Source organism: Liolophura sinensis, chromosome 3 (genome assembly GCF_032854445.1).
Source record: "Liolophura sinensis isolate JHLJ2023 chromosome 3, CUHK_Ljap_v2, whole genome shotgun sequence".
Taxonomy (NCBI): Eukaryota; Metazoa; Mollusca; class Polyplacophora; order Chitonida; family Chitonidae; genus Liolophura; species Liolophura sinensis.
In genome coordinates this window covers 21,119,596-21,135,799 of record NC_088297.1, presented here as the reverse complement: position 1 = coordinate 21,135,799, position 16,204 = coordinate 21,119,596, and the positions used below count along the sequence as shown (strand labels likewise).

Sequence of the window (16,204 nt, the reverse complement as noted above, 5' to 3'; positions counted from 1 at the left end):
TTTGTACGTGATTATACTGTGTACGGCCTGACACAGCTGTACTTTTCTCATATCAATCATGCTATGCTCTCAGGTGACACGTGGTGTTATGTAGCCGTACAAAAGTGTGAATGCGCCTATCAGCCAGGCTGAAATAAAGTTGCTGAGATGTAATCAAGTGCTCATGGCAAGATACGAGTAGACCGCATATATTCCCTGTAAATTATCGCACTGCCACTCCTCTTCATAGATATGCAAATTTAGCGTATATATTTACTTATATGAGGATATATCTCAGAAGATAGCTCTGATTTCGAACAGAAACAACCCCAACGCAATGCTGGGAATCACACTTATCGTGGTACTTGTCTTGGCAGGTAAGTCCTGAAACCTTCCAAATATTAGCGAGAGCGAATCTTCTGAATGCCGCAAATTTCCATCTTTTGAAATACAAATAGCCGGTTATTAAACAAAAAGTAGCTTTACAGTTATATGACTAGAACATCTCTTGTGCTGTACCTCCGTGGCCGACGGTGTTAGCACGTCAGCCCGGTGCAATGACCCAGGTGTCTCTCACCAATACAGTCGCTGTGAGTTCAAGTCCAGCTCATTCTGGCTTCCTCTCACGCCGTACGTGGGAAGGTCTCCCAGCAACCTTCGGATGATCGTGGGTTTCCCCGGGCTCTGCCCGGTTTCCACCCACCATAATGCTGACGGCCGTCGGATAAGTGAAATATTCTTGAGTACGGCGTAAAACACCAATGAAAGAAAGAAAGAAACATCTCTTGTGTCTTTCCGTCATCTGTTAAAAAATCATTCGTAGGCCCATACCCGCCGTCAACCAAAATGGACGATCAGGGTCGATAAAACTAATATTAAGAAATTTGTTTTAAGAAATTGTATTAACCTGGAAAATGAAATATGGTTGACCACTGCCTTAGGGATGTGATAACCCTTCGTTCAGCTGAGTTCAACATTATTTCTTTGGTACTGTACCCCTTACCTTTAAATACGTCGGAGTTTATTTACCTTTTAATTCATTTATTGTACGATTGGTGTTGTACGCCGTACTCAAGAATATTTGACTTATACGACTCTCGCCAGCATTCCGTTACCAAACCTTCCCACGTTCAGCCGGAGAGGAAGCCCGAATGAACTGGATTTAAACTCAAAGCGCTCGCATTGGTGAGAGGTAAATTTTAACAGAACATCTGTTGTTAGATTTAGTTGATTTATTTATTTATTTATTTATTTATTTATTTATTTGATAGGTGTTTTAAGCCGTATTTAAAAATATTTCACTTATACGATGGCGGGCAGCATTATGGTGGGAGAAAACCGGGGGGAAGTTATGCCCATTCGCGGGCTGCTGAGACACATTCCCAGCTGCTGTCTGAGTGATGCTAGACTTGAATGTATTCTGTTATTATAACGTAATACCGTGTCATATTCAACATAATATACCGTTAGTGTTTTTGTGGAATGAATTGAATATTTGTGCTACATTCAACAGAATAACCTACCGCAAATACAGAATGCATTCTAATGACTCAGACAACGAAACAGTGGTTTCCACCACTCATCCAGCCACTACTCATGAATCAGGGGATTGCCATCACTCATCCAGCAGTGGTTGCCCCTACTCATGAAGCAGGGGTTGCCATCACTCATCCAGCAGTGGTTGCCCCTACTCATGAAGCAGGGGTTGCCACCACTCATCCAGCAATGGTTGCCCCTACTCATGAAGCAGTGGGTTGCCATCATTCATCCAGCAGTGGTTGCCCCTACTCATGAAGCAGGGGTTGCCACCACTCATCCAGCAGTAATTGCCCCTACTCATGAAGCAGGGGTTGCCATCATTCATCCAGCAGTGGTTGCCCCTACTCATGAAGCAGGGGTTGCCATCACTCATCCAGCAGTGGTTGCCCCTACTCATGAAGCAGGGGTTTCCGCCACTCACCCAGCAGTGGTTGCCCCTACTCATGAAGCAGTGGGTTGCCATCATTCATCCAGCAGTGGTTGCCCCTACTCATGAAGCAGGGGTTGCCACCACTCATCCAGCAGTAATTGCCCCTACTCATGAAGCAGGGGTTGCCATCATTCATCCAGCAGTGGTTGCCCCTACTCATGAAGCAGGGGTTGCCATCACTCATCCAGCAGTGGTTGCCCCTACTCATGAAGCAGGGGTTTCCGCCACTCACCCAGCAGTGGTTGCCCCTACTCATGAAGCATGGGGTTGCCATCATTCATCCAGCAGTGGTTGCCCCTACTCATGAAGCATGGGGTTGCCACCACTCATCCAGCAGTGGTTGCCCTTACTCACCCAGTGGTGGTTTCCACCACTCACCCAGTGGTGGTTTCCACCACTCACCCAGCAGTGGTTGCGACTAATCATCCAGTGGTGGTTTCAACCACTCACCCAGCAGTGGTTGCGACAAGTCATACAGTAGGGAATACCACTACTTATCCGGCAGTGGTTGCCACTATTCATCTAGTAGTAGTTGCCGCTCCTCCTCCAGTAGTGGTTGCCACTACTCATCCAGCAGTCTCTGCCAGTAATCGCCCAGCAATGTTTATCATAACCGACCTAACAGTGTTTCCATTAACCTATTCTCTGCTTTTTTTTCCAGCTGTGTCGGCAAGCCCGTACTCAAATGAACACTGCTCGGATGGACGCGGCGCCTTTGTGCATCTGTTTGAGTGGAAATGGAAAGACATCGCCGCGGAATGTGAGCGTTTCTTAGGGCCCAAGGGCTACTGTGGTGTCCAGGTAAAACACAAAACATGAGCCATAAAACGTCACAGAGAAGTACGGCGCATTTTACCAAAAAAACATGTAAATCATTTTTCACGTACAGGGATACCCTGTCACATCACAACAGTAAGATCAGCGTTTAAACCAGAAGTTACCAATTGACTGAGTTACGACGTTTTCTAAGTCGAAACCAACGTCGGATTATGTTTTTGAGCTCAGTGACAAAAGGTTGGATTGAAACAGTAAAGAGAATTAAAGTACAATAGTGTCATTTATCACAAAAGCTTTATATTGGATACTAAGTAGATCAGGGAGAAAACCACCGACTATTGATAGTTTACTGGCAATTTAAAGCGCACGCCAAAGCCGAGATAGCCCAGACCTTGCCTCGAAGTGACAAACTCACTGGTTATACATGTAAGTATATCACCTGCAGCGAGGGCGACGCCCTATACAACTTAACCAGTAACGGTAACGCTAGTGTTGTACATTGCGAAACTGCACTTTTGGCGCATTGGCGACTTGGGTCCAGTCTGGATTAACGATAACTCTCTTGTAATAGCTAGATGAGTACTACATCACCATTTTGCGTACAAAACATCATTGCAAAGGTAGAAATTAAGACTAGAATACACGAATCAGTTCAGAGTGACTTAAGGACTTAATACATATGTAATACAATACAATGACTGTTCCGTCAATTTTGCTTAAACTATTTCTCTGTGCTTCACTATTTAAATGTCTGACATATAAAAGGTCAAAATTATTTTCATTGTTTTTTTTTATCATTTTTATAATTTTTAATTTATGAACTGTTTTCTTTATCGCTGGGAGGGAATCCCTTGTGAATAATACCCACAGCTGGTAGTTTTCACGAAATATGAATGGAACAAGAAAAAATTTAAATTTTATTTAATTAAGACACAGCCATTTGACCTTGGTTCAAGCTGTTACACGACCTTTTCAGCTTTACCAGAATGCTTTTGTTTTATAATTCTTGACTTTTTTTATCGTATAATAGAAACCATCTATAATTGATATTACGGCCATCACTCTAGCGTGATAACAAACTATATACTTTTTCTCTTGGCTTTAGGATATTTATGCTTATCATTCCATGGCTAGACGTTTAGTAAATTAAACAGATGCAAAAAAGGAATTAAAGTCTAGCTCGAAAGGAAGAAGCCTGGAGCGTATGTGTGTGCGTGACCTTCTCTGTCTGTCATTTCATTTTTTCCACAACCATTCATACGATCGACTTCCCACACACACATACTAAAACTCTGTGTTGAAATCTAACTAAACAACATTGTTTCATTCAACATAGAAACACGTTACCTCCAACACCAACATGTGTTACCCAAACACAAGCGTGTGTCAAATAAATATGAATGGGGGACACTACTGAGTTCTAGAAAACTAAAACACAAGCAAGACCTTGTTTTAATTGAACGCAAGATAGAATTCAAATGTGACTAAAGACTTTGATGGAAAGAACACAAGTTTGTGTCCATGGAGCACAAGTGTTTTTTGTGTGCACTTGAAAAAGAGTCAGGCATGTGCAGTGTCGAAAACTGTCAATCCAACTTAGGCAGTGATGACATTACAATTCTATTAGTGATATTCAACAGTTTCTGACGCAATTCTTTCCAACCATCATTGCACTAGTTAAATTTAAAAAAAAATAACAAAATTTAACAAAAATTGTAGCCTAAATAGATTCCAAGCGTCAAAAGAGACATTCGTATACCAGCCGTAAACCAGCATTGACGTTCCAGGTCAATTATCACGAGGCAAATTCCCAATGCAACCTTCAGCACTATCTGTGTTGTATTAAGGGTCACTCTAGGCCTACCCCGCCGTAAACCCAGTTCTTATATTTAGTTATTTTACTTCGTTCTTGTTTAACGCCATACTGTGAATCAAGAATTTATCAGTAGGCCTATCATAATGGTCGTAAATACAGTTGTATGATTTTGACTATTTACAAATTATACAGTACCGTAGGCTCCTTGTCAGCATGGACCGAGCGTTCAGAATCTCTGGCGATCTGCACTGTGATCAACCACATAGACGGCGCTATCCCTATGTACATATCTATCACGTACATGGTATTTAAGAACATAGATGACAATGGTTGCCCATTACAACCGTCTGTCGTGTATGTCATGTGTAACATCATAGATGGCGCCTCTTGTAGCATGAGATCTTTACATATTAACGGGAAAGACGTAATCGTCCGTTACTTTTGAATCATAATCTGATCGGTTATGGTCTGTAACGCTCGTCATTTTCGAACTGTATCTAATACCGCTTAACCTGGGGCTAGGGGCCGTAAAGGTAGCCATGCTAATTACATCAGCATGATGCCTTTATGAACAGTTGCAATCAAAGTGCGACTGAGATACTTGTTTAATTGTTGTATGACCTGGAACTCATTCACGGGCTACGAATTTGAACTTTGACATGGAATTCATGCCTGGAATATCCACTGTCTGCCCGGCATCATTGAAAACTGATGACCGCTTCTCTCTTGTGTGTTACCGGCTTTATTTCTTATTTGTATAATTTCTTACATACCTTTGTCTTTGGGAGCTAGTGTTAAACGTTGTTTTGGAAATGGATCTTGCGATTATCGACTTGGAACGCCTTTTACGGACTACTAATGGTGTATGAATGTCAGACATGACGCTTATAATCATTGTGTAGGCCGTTTGAATGCTGATTAAAAGTTTACGTTACGCGGGAAGGTCTACCAGTAACCTGCGGATCGTCGTGGGTTTCACCTGGGCTCTGTCTGGTTTCCTCCCACCATAATGCTGGCTGCCGTCGTATCAGTGAAATATTCCAGGGTAACTGTATCAGTTATCGGCCACCACCTAATTATCGGCCATTGTGAAACAAATGAATGAAAATAAGAATAAAAAAATGCGCATGTGCAAATTATTGGTGTCTTACAAATTTACGGACTTCTCCCTGTGCCTCGCTTTCCCAGTGCCTAGAAAGCAGGCGACCGTTTGAGTTGAGCAGGGGCGCAAAAATCGATACTTCAAATTCTCGCGTTTTACCACTACTTTAACGTTTAAGCGATACCTTGCCAGTCAGCGGGGAATATCTACATCTGCGGAAATAAACGCCCACATTTCCATGTAAGTACATTTTTCATATGGGGGATTAAAATTACGTCAATTTGAGCACAAATAGCACACGTGGGTTTGAGTAAACGGCGATTTTTTGATCGCCGATAACCGACACTGTACTTCAGAAGAAAAATCTAGTCTTCGGTTGGGAGGGCCGATGACTGAACAGATGGCAAACACGGAATATTTTCTGTGAAACATGATAAACATATGTTTAGGTGTCAAATTAATCTGATTTTAATCGAGATTTGTTGAAATAATGACAATATTCAGTGGCCGGGGTGGCCGATAATTGGCATTGTGTATTTTTTGATGTCACTCAGTCATCGGCCGTAGTTATAAAGCCATTTATTTTTGTATATGTCAATTTTATAAGTATTACTCCTATATTTATGTAGTCACGTTGTAAAAATATATTATGAAGTGCTGTGCACAACGTATCTCTAATTCAACTGATGAAATTCATCAGATTCAACTGATACAGGTTCATCACCAGGTCTGTGATAAGTGCCATGACTTCAGACACACTCTCCTAGCAGTGGCTCATGGTTACATCTGATACAAGCACTCCCACGCACACTTTTGTAAATACCCCAGATGTAAACAGTTGCCACCAAATTTACTGTACTTAACTTACTTGTCTTGCATTCATCTGTGCTACATTTCTATGCAGTATTGAAATAAAAAAATTACCACATGAAAATTATTTAAATTTGCAAATAACAAGCGCTAGTAATTGGAATTGAAGCTAGATTATACGCTTTAACAAACTGAATGCTCTGGGGATTGGGTTTGTCTATTGAGGTGATGTTACCTTTTCCTGTTATTACTCTCTTCAATTTACAGAAAATGTCGATAAGGCTGAATTATGCGGCTGAGAGCATGGAGATGGCCCTCGTTGCAGTAAGGAGTGGTGCCAGCCAGCGAGCAGCATGTTGACAGTATGGAGTACCCCGTGGAACACTCCAAGATAAACTGGCAGGCCGTGTTCCTGAACAGCGCAAAATGGGTCCTAGTAATGTTTTGACGGAGGACGAAGAAACTGAGCTTGCAACCTGGATCACTGTGCTGTCAAAGGCTGGATTTCCAGGAATGAAAACGGATGTCCTGAACACAGTTATAAAAATCGTGAAAGATGATAAGAGAAAAACTCCTTTCCGGGATGGCAGGCCGAGAAAAACATGGTTTAAGGCTTTCATGAGAAGATATCCTAATATAACACAGAGATCGGCTGAAACTGTAAATAAGGCGAGGGCTGGGGTGAGTGAGGAGAACATACGAAAATGGTTTAAAGGTTTGGAATAGAGTCTGGCAAAGGGACGTCATCGAGATATCTTAGTTGATGGGGCTGGCCTTGTTAATGCAGACGCGACCAACTATCAGATGTGTCCTAAGAGAGGTAAAGTCTTAGGACCAAAGGGCTGGAAGAATATTTATGAAACTGCATCGGGTAACGAGAAGGAAACTCTTACAGTGTTGGGTACGTTCAACGTGAATGATAGTTTACCCATACGCACGACCACCGAATGACCGCGTGCGTTCAGTCCCCGACACCTGGGCAATAGGCTTGTCAGATTCTGGGTGAATGAAATCAGAAACCTTTTACGAGCACGTGGCAAATGTGTTGTATCCATGGCTGTTAGAACATCACGTTAAACTCCGTGTCCTTTTCATTGTGGACAGCCAAAAGGACACCTTACTTTCCACCTGAGCGAGCTCTGTTCTAAGCAGGGGGTGATTTTGTATTGTCTCTTCCCAAACGCAACGCATATCCTCCAGCCAGCCGACGTTTCCGTCTTCCGACCACTCCAGCGTCTATGGTAAAAAAAAACAAATAAACAAAAAAAAAACGTTAGGGCATGGCAGATTGAACACCCAGGGAAAACTCTGTCAAGAAAGGACATTGCGCCACTTTTAGACCATGCTCTGAATTCAGTTTCCACGGTAGCTATAGCAAATGGATGCAAGGCATGTAGGTTATTCCCCTTCAACCCTGATGCAGTGGATTAAAGAAAGTGTTTAACTGAAAGCCGCAGAGAACATTATCCATCTGCTTCCAGCAAATCAGCGCTTGTAACAGAAACGACAAACTTTCCGTGATACACAAGTTGCTAGATGTTGGCCACGACAAAAGATGTTGACATGTTACTTAATACTTTAAGAATAAAATGTGGTGAGGTGGATAGCGTGGAAGAAAACACATCCCAGATAACTACTGTCGACGTTCGACCAGTCTCCACGAATCAACTCTCGCCAGTGTCCGTCATTGAGGATTTGGATGTAAGTTTACCCGACATTAACCAATCAAATCACGACGAATGGAGAGTGATGTCCCTTTGAGAGTAGATTGTTACTCGAAACAATAATGCACACAGTAGGTCATGCCGCTGAAAATACTGACAACTCGATTTGCTTGGGGATTAATGGTGCAACAAAATCAGTACCACAGGAGTTGATTGGATGGGAGGAAGAGCAGCAGGCACCTCTTCACAGTATTCTGGCGAATAATGCATCCTCCACAACTCTCACAACAGATGTCATCGTAGCGGAAACAAATGAGGATGGCTTCCTTTCACTGGTGTCACAGAATAGTGGCAGTGAAAATGCTTCAAATACAGCGGGCGTATCCTCTCATATGATAAACATATGTCGAGAGCGGCCAGTGTGTCACCTGCTTTCTCAAAGCACTTGTTCTGCCCATCGAAGAACACAAAAAGGAATGACACTAGATCAAAAAAAAAACAACTCCCGTATGCCGTCTCCCCTCAGAATGGCAAAAGATGTACAAGTAGAAGGCGGAAGGAACTGAATCACAACAGGAGGCTGAACGAAAGAGGAGGGAAAACAGAGGGAAGAAGATGCTGGACAGAAACCCACCCCGCAACGACAATCGAAAATGGCCTCGTTACAGAGCAAAGAAAATAAGCAACCTCATCCCAACATCATCTCAGAGTGTTGACCCAAATATGAAAGCAACCGAAGAAAATGACGATGCCCCATGCCTGTATTGCGGGGAGTACTTCAGCCAGTCGAAGAATGGGGAGTCTTGGATCCATTGTTTGATTTGTGGGTGTTGGGCCCACGAGGGTTGTTCTGGGACATCCTCTGACGAGTCGTTCATGTGCGAGCTATGTGAAATCAACTGAGGCGCAATAAACTGTTTTCTTTTTTTGTAGAATTAGTTTGGTAGCGTATTTATTTTTTGTTGTTTATTTGTGTTGTGTTTTACGCCGTTCTCAAGAATATTTCACTTATACGACGGCGGCAAACATTATGGTGGGAGGAAACCGGGAAGAGCCCGCGGAAAACCCACGACCATCCGCAGGTTGTTGCCAGACCGGTAGCGTATTTTTGGTCTCTAATCAAAAAAGTCTCTAATTTGGTCTTAAGTCTTCAGTTCCATACGTCTGTGTGTAGGGTTTAAGCTATGTTTTTCTTCTTTGATACAAAGTGACACTCGATTATCAAAAAGTATTTGATGATAGACTACCATGTCAAAGATGACTACATATATAATTTCAGCGAGATGGCGTACGTTTCCAAGGGAAAGCTACAGCGATGCGAGGTATTAGTTAGGTTGCCGATAACTGGTACAGTTACCCAATCAAATAAATAAATTATCCTGTAGGGCCAAAACTAATGGCAATAGGGAAAAAACAGAATTGTGTCCTATATTTTTGATCGATGGTATTACTTCCGGAAGGGTAAACTATATCAGCGCTATATCGCAGCTTGGCAAACTAATCAAATTGCAATTATTATCAATCATATGTGTTGTTGTTGTATCTTTTCAAATGTAGATTTCCCCTCCAAGTGAAAATCGTGTTGTCACGAACCCGAACCGTCCATGGTGGGAACGTTACCAGCCGGTTAGCTACAAACTCGTCACCCGGAGTGGAAATGAAAACGACTTCAGAGACATGGTGTCCAGGTGTAACAAAGCCGGAGTCAAGTAAGACATGAAGAAACAAATAACTGCGGCCTCATTCAAGTTTAGTTCTGGTACTCTGCCTATAAATACCAAAATACAACGTTAATATGCCGCTTAACAGCTTGGCTTGTTCTACTCAGAGCGCATTATATATATAAAAAAAAAAGAACTCAGGTTTTACAAAAAAATGTTTGACAGAAATACTCCTCTAAATGAATTAACCAGGCAAAATTAGCAAAGGACATGGAGTTAGCGTTCTGTCATTGGATTAAGGTACATAGGGTCCGCAATCTGGCTTGAAAAAAAAACGGTCTTTTGACCTTTAGCAATGACTAGAACTAGAAGCCGTCACGTGGTATACCGTACATAGGTATGGTAGTTTTAGGCAAAGTAGGCTTTCTCAAACATATAAAATTAGGACCAGGCTGACATGACGAGGCTCCTATGGGGGCCGAAACAAATTATCCCTTCAACTTCTGAACCCCTTCCGTATATTGGCCAGCTCAGCCTATACTGATTGACGATTATGCGAAAACTGTAGCAAATTTCTTATTCATTTATTTGATTGGTGTTTTACGGCGTAGTTAAGAGTATTTCATTTATACGACGGTTGCCAGCATTATGGTGGGAGAAAACCGGGCACAGCCTGGCGGAAACCCACGACCATCAGCAGGTTGCTGCAAGACCTTACCACATACTGCCGGAGAGAAAGCCGACATGAGAAAATGTTTAGGCAATAACCTTTGCGCCTTGTAATGCGTTGTAGTTTCCTTGGAGGAATGTTTCAAATCTCTCTCCGCGTATAAATAAAATTATTCTGCAACACTGTCTTAGTCTGTGAAAATGTAAAAATTTATTTTTTGTCGCGGTTGAGGGATATACCATTTTGGGTAAATGTATCCTGTTAAAAAGAAACGTGTATTTTAGCGGTACATGTCATGAAATATTACCTTTAGTACTGAAAATTACTTTTTCTCCTGCACGATATCAAAACACTTTTCTAAGATCATAGGAAGTCTCAGAATCATGCAAAATGGGCAGCTCAGACGTGGAAGAAACTTTAGCCCCTTTAATGTATATTAATACTGAAAAGCAGGCTGAGAGTTTCGTAGCCGAAATGGTGAATTTTTCATTACAGAATTTACGCTGATGCCGTCATCAATCACATGACAGGCGTGGGCGGATCTGGTATCGGAACGGCCGGCACGCACTACGATGGCAATGTCTTGAGCTACCCCGGCGTGCCTTTCTCGGGATATGATTTCCACGGAAACGACGTATGCCATACGGGAAGCATGAACATAGAGAACTATAACGACGCCAATCAAGTTCGAAACTGTCGCCTTGTTAGTCTCGCAGATTTGAACGGCGGCAAAAACTACGTTAGAGAGAAGGTGGCTGGTTATTTGAACCATCTAATCGACCTTGGCGTTGCAGGATTCAGAATTGACGCCGCCAAGCACATGTGGCCAGGAGACATCGGTGCCATTCTCAGCCGCACAAAAAATGTTCATGCCGGTGGTAAGGCTTTTGTCTTCCAAGAAGTCATCGACATGGGTGGGGAGGCGGTGGGTCAGGCGGAATATCTTGGCACAGGGCGTGTTACGAGTTTCCCATATGGCAAGTACCTGGCTGATGCTTTCAGAGGGAGGTTTCCTTTGAAGAACCTGAAAACCTTCGGCTCCTCTTGGAGTAATATGGTCAGCCCATTCGACGCTGTGGTGTTCATCGACAACCACGATAATCAGCGTGGCCACGGAGGCGGCGGGTCTGTTTTGACTCACTCTGAGAGTCGTCTGTACAAACTGGCTAACGCCTTCATGTTGGCGCACTCTTATGGCTATCCAAAGGTTATGAGTTCCTTTAACTTCCGAGGATCGGACGAAGGACCCCCACATAACGGCGACATGAGCATCAAAGACGTCAGCGTCAACTCAGACGACACATGCGGAAACGGCTGGATCTGTGAACACCGATGGCGGCAGATCTACAACATGGTGGCCTTCAGAAGATCGGCTTATGGCACAAGTGTAAACAACTGGTGGGACAATGGCGGAAAACAGATCGCCTTCTCTCGCGGGAACAAAGCGTTCATCGTGATGAATCTGGAAGGATTTGACCTCAATACAAGTCTGAGCACAGGACTTCCAGGGGGCAACTACTGTGACGTGATTTCCGGAAACAAAGAAGGCAACCGGTGCACGGGAAAGACGATTACTGTAGGCAGTGATCATCGGGCACATTTTTCTGTTTCGCATCGCTCTGAAGATCCAATGGTGGCCATACATGTTGGTAAGTTTTCGATCTATAATTTGGAAAACCACGTTGCCTCCGTTTGGGTAGAATGTTTGTTTTGAAAGCTGGAGACCCAAGTTTCAATTCCATGTCAGTTTTATACGACAAGGAAGGCGAAATACTTGTGAAATTAAGGCTATTTTAAATTGACACGGAAATAGCTTTTTTTTAGGCCTGTTCGTTATTTAAGTTTGCATTTTGAGCAAGCATCAGTCATTCACAGATACGAGGGAAAGTAGACCTTAAAGTCAAAGCTCAAAATTTTCGTATCAAACGAAATAGTTTCCTTAAACCGTTCAGGAATTTACCTGTGTGATTTATTTGGTGAATGTTTTATGCCGTGTTCAGTAATATTTTCGCTTAAATGCCAGGAAAGGCAATCTGCAAACCACCGCATCTGGTCAGGTACCTTAGAAACCTTCAGACTTTCGTGATACTATAACCCTGGCATTTGCGACACTATTGTATAAATTACCGTGTTTTACTCTACTTAGATATATCATTATAAATGATAATGAATAACTGGTCTCGCAGATTTGAAACAGATAATGAATAAATACTTCAACGGCCTCTGGACCTGTTTTGTTGTATCGGCTTTACCTTGTGTTATAACTAAGCATTGAGGTCAACACTATGAGAAAGTATCCAGATGTTGAAATCTTATCTAATTTGTTATCTATTTTAAATTCATTCATCATACCGGGCTCTACACTGTACCGTTACATTACCCATTGACAACTTTAACACAAGCGTTACCATAAATTTCCAAAACATTTTTTTTCTGAACTTTTGCTCGAGGCAAATGTGTGACCAATATATATATGGTATTATTTACAATTTACATTGCAGGTGCCAAGTTGTAAGATGGACACATAGCTTTGGGTGTCTGGTGAAGAGACGAGGCAATGGTGATAGCAGGTGATTAGTGTTGTTCAAGTCAAAATGATTTGTCAAATTTCTTAACCGTATTTTATGTGAATAAAATTCACTTGATCGTAAGCAAAGCTGGTTTGAAATTGTCATTAAAGAGGAGACGTTTGATACGAAACAGCAACGTTGCACGGTATACAAGTCGTTATAGGCCATGGAAGGAATTTTTAGAGGGACCTGCACTTCAAAAATTGATCTGTTAATTTTTACAGAAAATCTGATGTCCGAGTGATGCTAGAATGTATTCTGTTATTGCAGCAGACTGTTCTTTTAAATATAACACACATATTCTATTATTTTAACATAAAAGGTTCTATTAGACTAACGGGATATTATAATGTTGCATATGACAGAATATTATGTTATTATAACAGAATACATTCCAACATCACTCATGCAGACAACAGACTTTCCCTTAAAATTAACAGATTAATATTTAGAGTGTTGGTGGCAGTTGTCCTTGGACGGTGCACGTGGGAGTGCCAGGGATGGTCCAACATATGGAGTGTATATGTACATACCACGCCTGTTTAATGTAGGTCCCTCATACTGTTACTTCAATAACCAGTTTCTCATCAGTGTTCTATCAAACGCCTTGCGTTTACAAGGAGTAAAATTCAGGCGTAAACGGCACGTGAATCCTTTATTTAAAACGCCTGACTAAAGACCAACACAGTCAAATACATGTATTGTATAAGAACATTCCCAGTTGGTATTTCCCCGTTCTTTGTACAACTATTCCTCACAGACTCAGTTGATAGAATTTCATCGTAAATTGCTTCGGTGTTCAATAAAACCGGGCACCGCTACATTAACGTCAGTTGTCAAACTATGGCTTTTTCAGTTCCATTATTTTTGCTGTTCATGAGATACTTTGAATTTCTCATTAACAACATATATCTGCAATTCGTATATCAACAGTGTGTAGGTATTTCGATGGGTACAAGTTGTGCCCCTTCCCAGTTTTGGCTTATCTGGGATTAAGGTCAACTGAAAATACTACTTTGTTACATTTTAAAAGAGTTTACTTTGTTAACCATCTTTTAGCAAACTATTTGTTAAAACTAACAAACTACTTTGTTACTGACCGTATTCTGTGAATAGGTAACAAAGTCACTTTGTTAAACTTGAACCGGCAGCGCCCTCTACAATGTCACGCTGTGATTCTGCGAGAAACTTGGAAATTAAACTGCCAAAATTTAGATCAGGGAGTATGGGTCAGTTAATGATGAATGCCGTATCCGTATACTAAAACACGTCATGTCAACAGTTATAGAAACTGCAGACTACTGTTGTTCATAGATAACTATCTCCCGTTAAAGCCACATGTGTATATATTTAGAGAGATTGTAATGCTCCTTTTGTTAATGAAACTTGTCTTGATGAATTTGAATTTGGCTATTATTTTACCAGCTGACGATTTGGATACTTCGCTTACCCTTCCACACTTCCAGCAGCACCATAAATATTTCTGCTGGGGGAGGACGCCGTATAGCGAAAGAAGATCTAAACATTAATGAAAGTCTAGCTGAACTCAATGCGAGAGTCAGGCCTCGCAAAAGCATATGTGACACGGAGCATGACGTGTCTGAGTGATTGTAGTATGCTTGCCTCTTCATCTATCGCTAGGACACTTGAGGTTCAAAACATCCAAGAAGTTTGGCAGCAATTTGCTAATGGTGGGTAGTTGACCTCGGACAGTTCGTTCTTCTCCACCTATACAAATGACCGCCGCCGTACAAGGGAAAACTTTTTGAGTACGACATAAACAATAATCAGAGAAATAAATAAACATTTGGCAAAATCTACATCCCAACATCCCGAAAGCAAATGTACCGGTATGTATATGTATACTTGATATTTAACGTCGTACTTAACAATTTTCCGTCATATGATGACCAAAAGTCATTAGGTATATACTGTATCTTCTCGTGGCAGGGTAAGTCCGTGCCGCCCAAGTGCTGCCGAAACAGATGTATCATGCCGAGGACATCAAACATGACACCCCATCCGGTCACATTATACTGACACCAGGCCAACCAGTCATGTTTCCTTGCTCTAACCTCTCAGTGCTCAACGCCAATCGAGACAGCACATAGTACTGAGCACTCGATTTCGGTGATCGGTGATCACGTTTACGGAATTGACCAACCACGACCCTCGGTGAAAAATCAAATTTGAGAAAATATTAAGCTGTGACCCAAGTCCAGTCGTACTTATATGAAAGCTCATACTTTAATGCTTAAAATGACCAGGCATTTATTTCGCAATGTCAAATATATAGAAGATCGTACACTGAGGAACAGGGTTCCTCCAAAAATATTCATAATTTTATAAAACATTTCATCTTCCGAGAGAACCAAACTTCATACACGCAGTATATAAATTTCTAAGAATGGTACCTAAATATAATTAAAGTAAATAATTTGTTTCTTCTTCGTGAATTCACAAGTACACAGTTCCATCACTATAGAAAGGTTTGGCAAAGCCATACAGAGGATACTAACATAGTAACACCAGGACCCGGCATCAAGAAGCAATCTTAGACTGGAGTCAAAATTTCACATTACTTTAAAATGGCCATTTCTTATGTAACTAGGTCAAAATATTGTTCCACAACGTAAATGCTGGGTAAGTTACTGTAGAACAAATTTCAGCTTAAATTAAGGAAAGGAACATACCGAGTTTAATGATCGCAATTTTGACTTAAGTCTAAGATCACTTCGTGATCCCAGGGCCTGTATCGAAAGGAGTTAGTGGAACATATTACTACACAAGGCGTTGGGCTGTCAGAACGCAGTGATCAAGAGCCCGATAGCTAGTGGGGGTGAAGTATTTCATTGCATTAACTGGATATAGCATATGCCGACCTCACTCTGAAAAATTCCATTTAGAGATGTTCAACGTAATTAAGATTTACAGACGGCAAAGAAGATTTATGTCGGGTGATCTAACGTTGACAACACCCTCAAATGGATGCATTAAAAATTCAACAATATATTCAACCCATCAGACCTTGCAGATTGCTTTAGCAGAGCGATCCGTCGGCTAGTCAAAAATAAAGATTTCTCCATGATCATTGGCACGCTCGATGTACAGAAATTTCGATGAACCTATTTATAACATATGTCGAAGTACCAAGCTGTCCTCAAGGACAGTGATAGACCCTACATC

At 41.7% G+C, this 16,204-nt stretch overlaps 1 protein-coding gene across 1 annotated transcript; it reads left to right on the top strand.

Annotated features, from left to right (window-relative positions):
- Window positions 1-212: 212 nt before the first annotated feature.
- Window positions 213-13,095, top strand: LOC135463731 (alpha-amylase-like). The gene is made up of 5 exons (XM_064741142.1): window positions 213-356; window positions 2,610-2,749; window positions 9,675-9,826; window positions 10,944-12,097; window positions 12,950-13,095. Exons 1-5 carry the CDS (start codon window positions 317-319, stop codon window positions 12,961-12,963), a joined length of 1,500 nt encoding a protein of 499 aa, XP_064597212.1. The 5' UTR covers window positions 213-316; the 3' UTR covers window positions 12,964-13,095.
- The last annotated feature ends 3,109 nt before the right edge of the window (window positions 13,096-16,204 follow it).

Excerpts from the sequence above, each read along its gene's own strand:
- LOC135463731 (XM_064741142.1), top strand. The coding sequence starts at position 317 with ATGCTGGGAATCACACTTATCGTGGTACTTGTCTTGGCAG. Across the intron at positions 357-2,609 it reads CGTGGTACTTGTCTTGGCAG|CTGTGTCGGCAAGCCCGTAC; the intron begins GTAAGTCCTGAA and ends TTTTTTTTCCAG. Across the intron at positions 2,750-9,674 it reads AGGGCTACTGTGGTGTCCAG|ATTTCCCCTCCAAGTGAAAA; the intron begins GTAAAACACAAA and ends TTTCAAATGTAG.